General features: G+C 37.0%; 1 protein-coding gene across 1 annotated transcript in view; it reads left to right on the forward strand.

Annotated features, from left to right (window-relative positions):
• Positions 1–14,451, forward strand: part of ncoa3 (nuclear receptor coactivator 3) — a 36,246-nt gene that overhangs the window by 12,592 nt on the left and 9,203 nt on the right. The window contains 7 exon segments of the mRNA XM_026275337.1: positions 10,536–10,640; positions 10,735–10,895; positions 11,723–11,823; positions 11,951–12,125; positions 12,235–12,420; positions 12,550–12,636; positions 14,308–14,451. Coding sequence (XP_026131122.1) covers positions 10,555–10,640; positions 10,735–10,895; positions 11,723–11,823; positions 11,951–12,125; positions 12,235–12,420; positions 12,550–12,636; positions 14,308–14,451 — 940 coding nt within the window. The 5' untranslated portion in view covers positions 10,536–10,554.

Raw genomic sequence — 14,451 nt, forward strand, 5'->3', positions numbered from 1 at the left:
CTGATCTGTTTGTATATATATATAGTGATTAATCACAATTGTCTTTAATTAATCGCATTAAGCACAAAATTCAATAATTCATTCAAAAGTAGTGTATTGTGCACTTTTTTCACTTAAAAGTACTACTTTATAAAAAACGTGCAATAACATTTGGTTTGCAAACACTTTAAATAAATAAGGTGCTTTTTTTTTACAGCAGTATTCCTTTTACATACCAGTTAAAATATTTATTTTAAATCTCAACTTAAGATTTAACATTAATGACTATATATATATATATATATATATATATATATATATATATGAATAATATGAACATTTTCCAACAAAATGTGAAAAGTAACATGTAGAAAAAAGAAAATTGCACAAAGAACTTGTACAGATTTTTTACACAACTGCAGATTTTTTCCTGACCTTCTTTTCTCTGTAATTAAGGGTCTACACTATTGCTGTAAAATACAATTCCTACCCGGATATCCGTATGCACAAAGGCACAGATCCCTAAACAAAGCCATATCTTCAGATGAAACTTTATTATTTTTTTTTTTTTGGTAGAAGCATTTTTTACATTTGAACTAGCACTTCATGACCACAACACGTTATGCACGAGAAGCTGCAGAAGACACCGGCGCAAGTGGAATGTACCAAAAACATGGTGACATTTAATTTAAGTAAATATTATGGGCGATATATTGCCTCACCAAAAATTATTATATAATTTTATATACATGACCTCAATAATGTTTTGGTGAACGCTGATTATGTTGATTACGTTCTGGGCCACTTTGTAAAATGGTGGAGGACAGTAACTCCGGGAGAAGATTTGTTGAATAAATTGTTATTATTGTTTTGTTTGTGCACAAAATGTATTCTCGTAGCTTCGTAAAATTACAGTTGAACTACTGGTGTTGCATCACATGGACTATTTTACAGATGTCCTTGCTTTGTCCTCAATTTGTGTTCCGAAGATGAAAAAAAAGTCCTACGGTTACTAGGAGTAATTAACGACCGAATTTTCAATTTTGGGTGAATTAACCCTTTAAAATCAAAGTATTTAATATAATATTTAATCCAAGTATGGCACCTTAACACACAGCTATGGCCACTCCCTCTACATCTATATTGGTACACAAATTAAAATACTTTGTTGGAAACAGTTTAGTGGGAAGAAGCTTCAATTAAAGAGTGCGCTTATGCAGTATTCTTTGAATGTGATCTTCTTTACTTGACTATTTCATCACCTACTGCATCCTCAGATATCTTTGCCACTTTTTTTCAGCGCTGGACAGTGAGTGCGTCCAGGTTTGGTGAAGTGAATTGTGTGTCAGTACGCTTGAGTTCAGATAATGCAGAGTGTTGCTGTGAAAAGCTTTTGGATCTCTGCACATGTACACACATGCTTGGCACATGTCTGCGTGTCTGGGCTGTTCGCTATTGTTCTCTCTCTTGGTTTTTCTCACCATCCTCCTCCTCCAGTCATAACCACTCTATGTCCCTTGCTCTTGTGCTGTTTTCTTTTTCTTTCTCACTCCCTCCCTCCTTTTCTTTTTGTTCTACCTTGGCTCATCTCTTGCACTTGCTGTCTCGCTCGTCTCTGCTGCAGAATGGAGCCGTCCAGAGTGGTCATGCGGCGGCAGCCAGTAACTTGTGCCACCTCATCCTCCTCTTGCAGCGTGTCCGAATAGATATTGCCACAGTTCATTTCCACAGGGTTTTCATCCTCGTTTTGAAAATCCAGAGCGTGTGCGTGCCGTATAGTCTGCAGAGGTTTTGTTGTGAATGTGTTTGTTATTTAGTGAGTGTTTGCACTGAGCTCAGATTTCATGCTTTTTATTTCAGGCTCTGCCAGAATGGGGTGACTATTTTGGGTCTGAATGGGTCTTGCTTTAGAGTCATTCTTCATGTCTCTCTTTATATGTTCCTTATTTTTCTTCCCTTCCTTTACAATTCATTCATCTGTTTGTAAAGATGCATTGGATTCATATGCACAGTTAACACTGTGTTGTCTTACCATTGAGACATTATCCACCATATACTCAATGAAAGCATGACTGGGCAGATACATGTGCAGACATATGTAGTACTTGCCTGTCCCTAATGAAAAAGCTCCAGTTAAAAGCATTCGTGCAAATAACTAATAATAATAATAGTGTTATTTTTATGATGTCAAATAAATTATCAGATGCAAGTGAAACTGAAGTAGGTCAAAAAGTACTGCATCATCATCATAATAATAATAATAATAATAATAAAACATGTTGTTGAATAATTACAAAATAACCTGTTATGAAATTTGATATAGGAAACTTCAATTGAATTCAAATTGAAGTACACAAAAAATTAAAGTCCAATCCAACTCCAGATACAATATAAATGCAAAGTGAACTGGTTCGGTAAATGTGTAATTGGCTAAATATGGCTATGTTATGTAATATATAGTCTCGCATAGCCAGAGCTTCAGACTGAAGGTCTGGAATCTGTAGCAGCTTTCATTGGCCAAGGCCCACCCATGAGGCCGTTTGACCGACATGTAAAACAACCAATCACAGTTCGTTTCGTTCATCGTCACGTTTCGAGGCGTGCAAATGTTGGCACAATAACAGACCGGTGTGTAAAACTCTCGGACATATTTTAAAGCCGTGAACTTTAAATATTTCAATACTTTTGAAAATCCTGCATTTAGTTGATCCTGATAAGCACTCGTTGTCACAATTATAAACACTAGGCTTTCCTCTTGCGTGAGAGGGTTTGGCGCCACGGTATCTTTGTTTCCTGGTGGAATGTTACAGAACGCGACACACGTCTCGCGGTAATCCTGTAGAATTCGACCAATCCGATGAGGACTTCGACATTCCTGAAGCGTTTCCACTGTTATGTGCCATATGCATCAGACGTTCAGCCAGCGGTCTGTGGGTGTGACGTCTGAGGCCGAGACTATTTAATGTATTGTAATGGATGATGATAATAATAATAATAATAATAATAATGTTATTGTTATTGTTATTTTCTTAATAGTAAGAAGTATCAAAATACATGCTATTATTATTAATAATAACACTATTGTTATTATAATTATACATTTTTTTTAATGGTAATAAAATATTAAAATACATGTTATTGTTGTTATTACTACTATGTTGATCTTTCTTCAAAACAGCCGGTAAAAGAGTCGCGTGATAACGTGCGTCATCACTTCGACACTGTGTTAGATCTGGCTTTTGTTCACACAGCGCTCATCCCGGGATTGAACCCGGCAATGTTACTAGGCCTCCGACCCTGGATCAATGCCGGAATCAATCCCGGGACGTGTTTGCTTTCACACAGAAGGCGACCCGGCAATGTTCCGGCAATATGCCGGGTCTGACGTGCACATTTCCCAGTATAAATGGGTATTCAGTGAGAGAACCTGTGTAATGGCTGGTTTCCTTTGACAGTCAGTGCATGGCTTATGTCTTGCTTTTCCTTCACTGTAAGTGGCAGTTTGTTTTAAAACACCGTCAGTTTTATATAAAATGCCAAGCGGAGTTTTTATGAGGTATAGAAAATAAGCTAATAATGTCTTTAATCTTAATGCATGATTGAGGTGTGATTTGTTAAATGGCTTGATGGCCCTTTTATTGTACAAGGAGAACTGGCAGTCACAGGTGCCGCTGACATAATTATAAGTCTGTTTCTTTCAATAATGTATTTCTCCCTTTAACTCGGTGTGATTGTTTTGAACGGCCCATTGAATTTGACTGCTGATATGTATGAAGAAGGTGTTGAGCTGGACTGTGTGTGGTGTGTATGTGGCGACAGGAGGCAGCCCCATCAATAATGTAGGTTCTCTCTGTATGGGGTCAAGGCATGATGGGATATTAAGATGTTACCCTACTGGTCGTCAGGGAAACAGGCAGAGGAGACAGCAGCAATTGGGGAGGGTGGTTGTGGTTTTGTAGTCTATATCTGTAGAATTTGCAGTCAGTAAATCTCTATTTTGTTCATCTCTTTAATTTTCATTTATAAAATATTCTTTCCCCTCCAGCCAGTGTATTAGTTTCCATAAAACAGATAGATTTGTGTTTACAAAAAGCCATTGAATTCACTGGTGCTGCATTTTATAACAGGAGTTTTACAACTGAATAGCAAACAATGATTGTGTTTAGAGTAATCCACTTATTAGTTATGACTGGTCGACGTCTGAATGTTTAAATCATTGTGAATAATGCAGTGGATTAATATGCTTTTGTCTCGTCACCATTTAATATCACGCCTGATTTGAAACTAAGTTGCGGAAATGGTGGTAGATTTGGGAAGTTCAGTTCAAACTGTCTGCTTCAGTGAAACAGTTCAGATGTCTGAACCATTTGTCCCAGTGAGACATTTTGCATGTATTAAAATGTTTTTGTGAAGAATAATCCTCTGTGCTTATCAATTGTTGTTTATTACCGTTTTTCCATTTAAATGAAACATTTTCTTGTATTTAATGTACGTGTGTACTTAATTATTTTATGTATATGTAATATATTATTCATATAACATCAATTGGATTTTATAGAGTTATTCATTATAAAAACTTCTGAGTTGTAAATAAAGCTCCTTTAACATAATTTTCTGAAATAAAGTTTTTAAGAGATCGAGAGGGAGAGAGAGAGAGAGAGATAATGGGTGTTGTTGAGAGATAAAGTCCCCACAGAAAGAGACAGACAGATTAGCTTCGAAGAGAGAACAAGAACCGGTTGAACCCATGAGGTTGAATATGTAAATATGATTGCAAAGAGCCACCAGGCTTTTTCCAGGAAGAGGAAGTGGTGACGCAGAACTTGTGTGTAGGAAGGCGCAAACAGGATGCCTGCTTTTGCTGCTTCCTGATTCGGATATTCTTGATAACTTTCCCATTAAAATAGCCATTATTTTCAGATAGACTGGAAGTGGATCTTCACTTGGAGATGCTCATCTGGTGCATTCTGTAAGAAGTCTTTGCACAAGCTCGGCAATAATGAGCTGTGCTTTTCTGTGTTTTTTATCAGATGTTCAGTGTTCACTTTCAAACTTCTGAAAGAATTGGAATTGTATCACTGTAGAATGGAGTTGTAATGACCTTAAACCCACCTGCTATCATGACTGCTAGATCGGAAACATTAGAGCAAGATACAGGCTGAAGTTTCACTCTTGCTTGTATCCTTGATTCTACTGTGGGCTCCACATCTCCTGCTTAATTAAAGGCGTATGTGAAGTGCTCATCCTCGGCTTGGACTGAAGTTTTCTCGCTCTTGTTCTTTTCCTTTCAGTGTTTTGCTTTAACTCGTTGTGTTCATCTCCTCACATTCTCATTCATGCTCGCCCTGGCTCTTTTATGCTCTCTTGAGCAGAATGTTGATGTGCCGTCTGGTTTTGTTGCTGGCAGGGCTCTGAAGCAGTTCAAGGAATGAAAACAAAACCGGAAACTTAACTTAATTTTTACAGAAACCAAAACTAAATCAAATTTTATAGTTCTGAAAAGAATAAGAACATTTTAAATGGCCATTAACCGGTTGATAATGTTATTTTATCATTCCATTTAATATTTGAAATTTGCTGTCAACCAATCACGAAGTAAAATAGTAGCTACGGCCTGCAAATGTGACGCTGACGCACACATCCATTCTGTGAATGGAGAAAATGGAATACAACTGTAGGCTTGCATAAAAAGGAAATGTAGGCCTATAAACAAAATAGATTTCACTTAAATCATTGACAGATTAACAAAACGAGTTAAGGATTATTGTGACATGATCTAAAGTTCATGGAAAAGAAAACGACACAGCAGAAAGTAGTATTCTTTTTGCAAAAGCTTTACAGTTTTATTTATTTTAAAGTTGTATTCAATTTGCAAAAAAAAGCTTGACAGTTTTGAATGTCTTGCTTCTATCTGTATACCAGCATTGATGTAGAACGTATAAGAGATGTAGAACATATAAAGTACTCAAGGCTTGTCTGCCAGTGGGTACCCCCCCATGCATAAAAATCAAACTCTTCAATTAATTAATTTGTCTTTTGACATTTATATAGTCTGAACTCTTTAAATCGCCAAATGGATTTTTTTTGTGGAGAGAAGGGAACTTTACCTGCATTTTTTTGCCTACATTATTTCTCAATGTAATCATAAAAAGAGATGTGAGTCTATATGTGACTTGGCCTATGTTTTTTTTCCTCTCAAAATTCAATTTTATATGAGCAGTGTTGTTTAACAATGTAGCAAACATTTTTTAATATCTTGAAAAAATACTTTTAAAATATGTCAAAATCTAGAAAGGATGATGGTGTATTGGCTATGATTAAGCACAGCGGTTTAAGATACCAGATTAAAAAAAAGAATTTGAGTAAAGAGAACACTGCCCTTATAATAATAATAATAATAATAATAATTATTATTATTATTATTATTATTATTATTATTTCAGGCAAAGAAAGAGTTTAAAAAATAACGATAATAATACACGAGGAACAGTATTATTAACATTTAACTGACCAAAAAAACATCTTAAACCAGCACAGACCAATTTGCATCAGAAAACTAGGAACTAGTTTTTCTCTTTTCAGTACAACTGTTATTCCAAGCTAGCATGACCTGTAAATGACCTCCACATCTAATATAATAAAAACAAATAGGAACTGGGGCAATTGAGCTTCAAAATTACATAAAAACGCCATAAAAGCATTACAAAAAAGGTCCTTGTGACTCATTCACTATATTCAAATTTTCTGGTCCTGTTATAGTTTATTTGAGGAACACCCAAATGTGAACTCTCATGTGCGTACACGCATATTTAGTTATAAAATGTATATTTCAGTCCTGAATGTGGATTGGTCAGCTTAAGCCAACTTTAATAAAATTAGAAAATTACTTAAGACCAATACAAAGAAAGGATCTTGGCCAACTGAAAAGTATGAACATGGAAAGTATGAGCAAGTACATCACTCAATACTTATTTTTTGCGACAGCTGAAACCCATGCATACATCTGTGCGTAGTGGTTCTTGAAGCACTGACTCCAGCTGCAGTCCACTCTTTGTGAATCTCCCCCACATTTTTGAATTTGTTTCACAATCCTCTCCAGGGTGCGCCTATCCATATTGCTTGTACACTTTTTTTCTACCATATCTTTTGCTTCCCTTCGCCTCTCTATTAATGTGCTTGGACACAGAGCTTTGTGAACAGTCAGCCTCTTTTGCAATGACCTTTTGTGTCTTGCCCTCCTTGTGCAAGGTGCCAATGGTCGTCTTTTGCACAACTGTCAAGTCAGCAGTCTTCGCCATGATTGTGTAGCATACAGAACTAGACTGCGAGACCATTTAAAGGCTTTGCAGGTGTTTTGAGTTAATTAAATGATTAGAGTGTGGCACCAAGTGTCTTCAATATTGAACCTTTTCACAATATTCTAATTTTCTGAGATACTGAATTTGGGATTTTCCTTGTCAGTTATAATCATCAAAATTAAAAGAAATAATCATTTGAAATGTATCAGTCTGTGTGTAATGAATGAAAATACAAGTTTCACTTTTTGAATGTAATTAATGAAATCAACTTTTTGATGATATTCTAACGATTTGACCGGCACATGTAGATTTAAAATATCTTTGTTCCATGAAGGAAAAACATTTGGAATGACAAAAGGTAAATATATTAAGACTGAATTTTTGATTTTGGGTGAACTGTCTCTTTAAAGATGTGACTTTTAGATCTGACTGGTGCCTTGACCTTAACCATCATGAATGTCTGTACGCTTATCATTTATTCAACTCTATTTAACTGCGAAGTTCAAGGAGATAGAAAGGGTGAAGGAGATAAAAGTAGTGAAGATGCAGTCGGTTCTGCAGCATTTTTCTGGTGTGTTATAGGTTTGTGACAGACAGCTGTACGTGTCAGCACAGGCAGTGCAGTATGGGCACAGTTGTGTAATGTCTCTCTGTCAGACTCAGGAATGATGAACTCATACTTAAAGTTTTTTGGTGACTGAGAGCAAACTGTGGGAGTTTTCTTTAAAGAAATAGTTCACCCTGAAATCATTTTACTATCTTTTACTATTTACTATTATCATTTACCTGTGTTGCTCCAACCCTGTATGACTTTCCTTCATCTTTGGAACAACAATGAATGTATTAAAATTCTCTCTCAAATATTTGTCCATCCATTTAAAGTCAAACATTTTCGTGCTTCAGAAGTACATAAAGACATCCAAAAGTAATCCACAAGACTTGGCTTGTTTGTGCTTCTCTTTACCTTATTTGATGCGCTATGTGCATTTATCAGTGTTTATGCTAATTAAAACCTAAATGAAATCAAGTTTGTTATAAGCAATTGTACCAGTTTTGAAGACTTGGATTCAACGGCTCAATTCATATGGATCACTTTTACGATGTTTTCATAAACTTTGAAATGTGAGAATGATGGTGACACATGCTTTAAAAGGCAGGACACAAATGATAAAAGAATATTGAATAAACAAAACATTTGTTTTGAAGAGGAGAAATAGTCTTAACGTGTCACATGGTTGAGTAAATGACAGAAATTTCATATTTCGGTGAACTATCCCTTTAAATGAGAGGAAAAGGCAAATTCGCTTGTCTGTGCTCCACGAGGGAAGGGGAAAAGACTGCAAGCCGATGGTCTGTGCTCTGAGATTTCCGCTGAACTCTGGGAGGGGTCAGGCACGGGGCAAGGTCAGGGCTCTAAACAAACACACTTGCTCACATGCACGCATACAGCAGAGGGTCTATGACCAGAGTGACAGAGACTGATAACAGCAGCAGAAGCCAGAGAGAATGAAAAGAATGGAGACGAAAAGACAGCCATGTGTGCATTTATATACAGTGACTCTTTAATAGTAATTGGACGCTGAAGGCACAGTTTAAAATCAATTCTGTTTAAATATTAAACCAAATGAAAACAGAAATAAGTTGACATTTCTGAGTATTTTTATTACCTCAAGTGATTTCTAGTGAATGTATGATGTAATTCCCTGTCAAGTTCACACTAATGCCCCAGCAGAGTAACCACAGGTGTAGTTTAACACATTAGCCATATATATTTCGCAAAAAGGTGCAGTCACCATAGGCTTTGAGTAATAAATAATAATTACACCACAAATAGAAATGCATTCAAAATGCCAAAATCTATACTCAAACTAAAGTTGAACATTGAACTCAAACAGTGCTGTGGGTTTGGGGCGGGACAGACATGCAAATTTTAGCAAAATGGTCATCGTTCTTGCACTCTAGTGGCGTTCCAGTTTTGATTGACACGTATGATTGGCTGTTTGTTTTTTTTGGTTCATTAAAAAGAACCGGCTTTCTAAGATTTATTCATTTCAGGAATCAGACTATGCTGCTCTGGCAGTTTTCTTGTTTTGTTTTTGTCTTATTCACTTACTAGCAGGAACTGGCTCATAAGAGTCATTCACTTTTAAGAACCGGACTACACAGGTCAATCAGTTTGTATTCTGATTCACCAATAAGAGCCGGCTCAGAAGATTCATTCATTCTGACAAATGGCTTGCGTGATATTGAAGTCAATATTGGGACTATTTAAAAGAAGCCAATTTAAGATCAATATTTTAATCCAGCCCTTACAGTGGCACAGAAATCATACTTCACCTTTCAAATAAATGCCAAATGGTTTGATATTTTATATCTAATGCAATGACCTTCATACATTTTAAGTGTGGCTTAAGTGCGATTAATATTTTGGGCCACAGTATGTCTTTGCGTACATAACTTGAAGGAAGACAGACAATCAGAAAGGCCAGTTCTAATAACAAAACAGGACATGATCACAGAGAGGCAGAGAAGTGAGAAGTATCACCAAAGAGGAGGAAGTGTTGTCGTTAGTGAAGTGGGCGGAGCGGTGACGGTAAAAGTAGGAAGAAATGGTGTGATTGTGTGTCATCATGAGACGTGTGGAGGAAGGACATTTTATCACTATGTTTCTGACATACATTATGAAAGGAATTCTGAAGCTTTAATTCTGTATTAGTTATTCAGATTCATTAGGCTGCTTTTTAATTAGATCATTCATACATTTCATTTATATGTTGTGCAGCGTACGGCTTCATGGATTGAGATAATTGACCCAGTCCCTGCTACAGAAATACACACGCACACACACAAACACACTAAGGGTTGATCCATTTCCCCTGGGGCCCCCGTTTCACTCCATCATAATCAGTGTCTCTTCTCAGACAAACTGTCACACAAACACACACACACACACACACACACATGCAGCACCGCTGCTGAGGCCTGGAACATTCCACGCATTCAGCTGTATGTGGGAACACTTAAAAATAAGCCATAGACACGTACACACATTTGCAGTTTTTTACCAAAACCGTTTGAAAAGAGATGAAACCTTCAAGTGCATTGTCTAGAAGTGCCAAAGTCAGCTCATTATTTGTTTGTAGTGCACTTGTGCTGAAATAGAAGTGCTTTAGTTTAGTTTTCCATTCTTTTAGAGATCATAATATGCCTTTGGTTGTGTGTTTTCTGCCCCTAATCTAAACTTTGCATGTTTCTTAGGTGCTGATATGTTTTAAACATGAGCGGAGTGGGTGAGAACTCACTGGAGCCATTGTGCTCGGACCGAAAGCGCAAACTCTCCACATGTGACACACCAGGACAAGGGTGAGACATTTTAGGGTGTGATAACAAGCGGTGTTTTAGGTCTTGTAATGATTTTCTTCCTAAAATTGTATGTGTGTGTGTTTTTAATCTACAGATGTGATAAGCGCAGGAGGGAACAGGAGAGCAAGTATATCGAGGAGCTGGCCGAACTCATTTCGGCCAACCTTAGTGACATCGACAGCTTCAATGTCAAACCAGACAAATGTGCCATCCTTAAAGAGACAGTGCGCCAGATACGACAGATCAAAGAGCAAGGTACACATCTGCTCAAACGGCTCTTTTACATATCGGTCTGTAAAAATATTTACTAAACCCACAATGTGGGGAAACGGATGAATTTCCTCGGTTTAATAAAAACGCTGCCACCTGGTGGCATGTGGAATATTGTGATATTGCAAATATTCACGAGTGACATTTTGTTTATTTTGTTACACCTTTGCTAGTTTTAGTTAATAGAAAATGCAGATTTAAACAAAAAAATCTTTCTTTCTCTTTTTTTTTTTTTTTTTTTTTTTTCGTGCAGTGCGAATATGACTACATCTGTGGATTTAAATGTATAAGTGAGTTTATCCAGCAGCAAAACCTAGCAAATCTAATTTGACTAAAATCAGTAAATTATTTTTCATGAAGAAAAATGTAACTTAATTATCAGATTTGAGGTTTATTTTCTAGTTATACTCCTGTGCTCATTTTTCTCATAATTATATATAGCATTCAGAACTGTAGTCTGCACAAGCTTGTTGCGCGAGACAGGCCGATGCATGCCTTTTTTCATTTGGACTATAATCCGGAGGTCATACGGTGAAACGATGATAAGGCATTGTTGTTCATTCTTCCTTATTTGACATTCCATTGGCTAATAGTGTCTTACGGGAATGAAACCTACAAATCTACATATCAAAATAAGCAGACCGTTTTTCTGCTGTTCCCTTGCTATAATATGGTGAGACCAATATGCACTAACACTACCTTTCAAAAAATGTATTGCACAAAAAAATAACAACAACAACAACAACAAAAAAACTCTTTACAGATGAATATTTTTCTGAAATGTTTCTGAGATGTATTCACACGCTTCACAGGTAAAAGCTCATGTGGTAATGATGATGTCCAGAAGGCGGATGTGTCCTCTACCGGTCAAGGGGTCATCGACAAGGACCATCTGGGTCCTCTGTTGCTGCAGGTAAGAACAGGGACCTAGAGGTCAAAGGTCAACAGAAGCACATTTGCTCACATCTCATACTAGCATTATCTCATACTAGCATTACTAGTTTTATAATAATAATTCTGAATGTCACTCTCTCTGTCAGGCTCTGGATGGGTTTTTGTTTGTGGTGAGTCGTGAAGGCAGCATCGTGTTTGTGTCAGATAATGTGACTCAGTACTTGCAGTATAAACAGGAGGAACTGATTAACACCAGCATCTACAACATACTGCATGAGGAAGACAGAGACGAACTGCATAAAAACCTGCCCAAAAACAATGGTATATCTGTCAATGTATATATTTTAAGTGAATGTTGCTCTTTATCTGGTCACTAAAACATGAACACATAGATATGACTAAGCATCATGCATTTTGTATGTATTTAAAGGTCCCAACAGTGTGTCATGGGGCGGTGATGCCTCCCGTCAGAAGAGTCACACGTTTAACTGTCGAATGCTGGTGAAGTTTGGCCATGGAGGTCCTGGAGGTGAAGATGGCACCGGTGGGCCTCGCTACGAGACCATGCAATGTTTCGCTCTCACACAGCCTAAAGCAATGATGGAGGAAGGGGAAGGTCTGTAGTAAATTTAGAATTGATGATTTCAGTACTTCTATAAAGATTGAAGTCGATATACTTTGTTTTATTGTGCCATTTGTGAATTAAAGTGTCGTCTAAGTATTAAGGGTGTTTTTCTTCTTTCAGATCTGCAGTCTTGTATGATTTGTGTAGCACGGAGAGTGACGGCAGTGGAGAGGACAGAACGATTCAGTACTAGACACGAACTGACAGGTAAAATTGATTACAGTGCAATTTTAACTCTGTGTTAATCTCATCAATGAAACTGCTGATTTTCTTTGATTTATCTATCTGAAAATAAGTCTTAAATTTGTCATGACAGTAATTGAACAATATTTATTAAAATTACTTTAAAGGGGGGGTGAAATGCTCGTTTTCACTCAATATCCTGTTAATCTTGAGTACCTATAGAGTAGTACTGCATCCTTCGTAACTCCAAAAAGTCTTTAGTTTTATTATATTTATAAGAGAAAGATAGTCTGTACCGATTTTTCCCGGAAAAACACGAGCGCCTGGAGGCGTGACGTGTGGGCGGAACTAAAGAATCACGAGCGCCAGTAGGCTTTTGCGTTGAGAGCGTTTGGAAGCTGTGACACTGTGAGGACAAAACCAACCAAAACAAACCACGGCTAACAGTCAGATTCAGCGTATATTTATGATCCAGAATCAGATCCAGAGGCTGAAATTTAACAAGAGCAGCATCAGCAACGACGTCTCTATGTGGTATGTTTTCAAACTGTATATATTTGTCTTTTTTTTTTTTTTAAGCTGTACATGTGGAAAGTGTAGTTTGATGACAACATTGCATGTTGTTTACTTGATGTGCTTACGCGCCGAAAGCTAAGTTAACAACACAGAGATATTTGAAGCAGTTTTACTCACCACCTGCGGTTCCAACACACGATCGTGACCCTTTTTCGTTGGGACTGCATTATCCTTAAGAAATAAACGATATGCAAATCCGTCGTCAAACTGGGCCTTGTTTGTAAAACAAGCATCTTCGAAATGCAGGGAACAAACAAAAACACTTGCACAACTCCGCTGATGCTCTGTAAAAATAAACTCCATCCACTGGTCCCTTAATGCTGTTTTTTTTTTTTTGGTAATCTGTGCAGGGTTGTCTTGCCCTGGCAACCAAAAACACACTTCTTTTGTGACATTTCGCTCTCGCTCTGATCAGTGAATGTCTCTGCTCTACGGGAGCGCGCGCTCTTCCGGCAGACGTGCCCTTAGGACCCATATAAGGAAATTCCGCTCCATCTAACGTCACACAGACCCATACTCGAAAAAAACTTTCCGAAACTTGTGACAAACCGGAAGAGGTATTTTTGGAACAGAAATACTCCTTCAAACGTACAACTTAATTTTTGAAACTTTTGTCCATGTTTAGCATGGGAATCCAACTCTTTAACAGTGTAAAAAACTCAGTATGCATGAAATAGCATTTCACCCCCCCTTTAATTCTAAATAATAACTACAACATTTTATATTACTTCAACAAATGCATAACCACATTACATTAAATGAATCATACTATACAAAATAAACGTTTTTGTTTACAAAATATATATGTGTGTACTGTGTATATTTGTATGTATTTATAAATACACACACAAACAGGATATGTTGTGGAAATATGTATTACATGTATATATTTACATTCATATAATTGTTTATATTTATATATATATATATATATATATATATATATATATATATATATATATATATATATATATATATACACACATACACACACACACACATACACACACACACACACACACACACACACACACACACACACATACATACATAGGTAACGTAGAATTCTATTTGGAGTCAGCTGTAGTACTACATCTGAGCGTGTATGTTTGACCCCAGGTAAACTGATCGAGATCGAGCAGCAGAGCCTGTTGAACACCACCATGCGTCCTGGCTGGGAGGATTTAGTGCGCAGGTGTATGCAGATGTTCCTGCATCGCAGTGAGGGTCAGCCCTGGTCCTACAAGAGACACTATCATGAAG

Source organism: Carassius auratus, chromosome 11, assembly GCF_003368295.1.
Source record: "Carassius auratus strain Wakin chromosome 11, ASM336829v1, whole genome shotgun sequence".
Taxonomy (NCBI): Eukaryota; Metazoa; Chordata; class Actinopteri; order Cypriniformes; family Cyprinidae; genus Carassius; species Carassius auratus.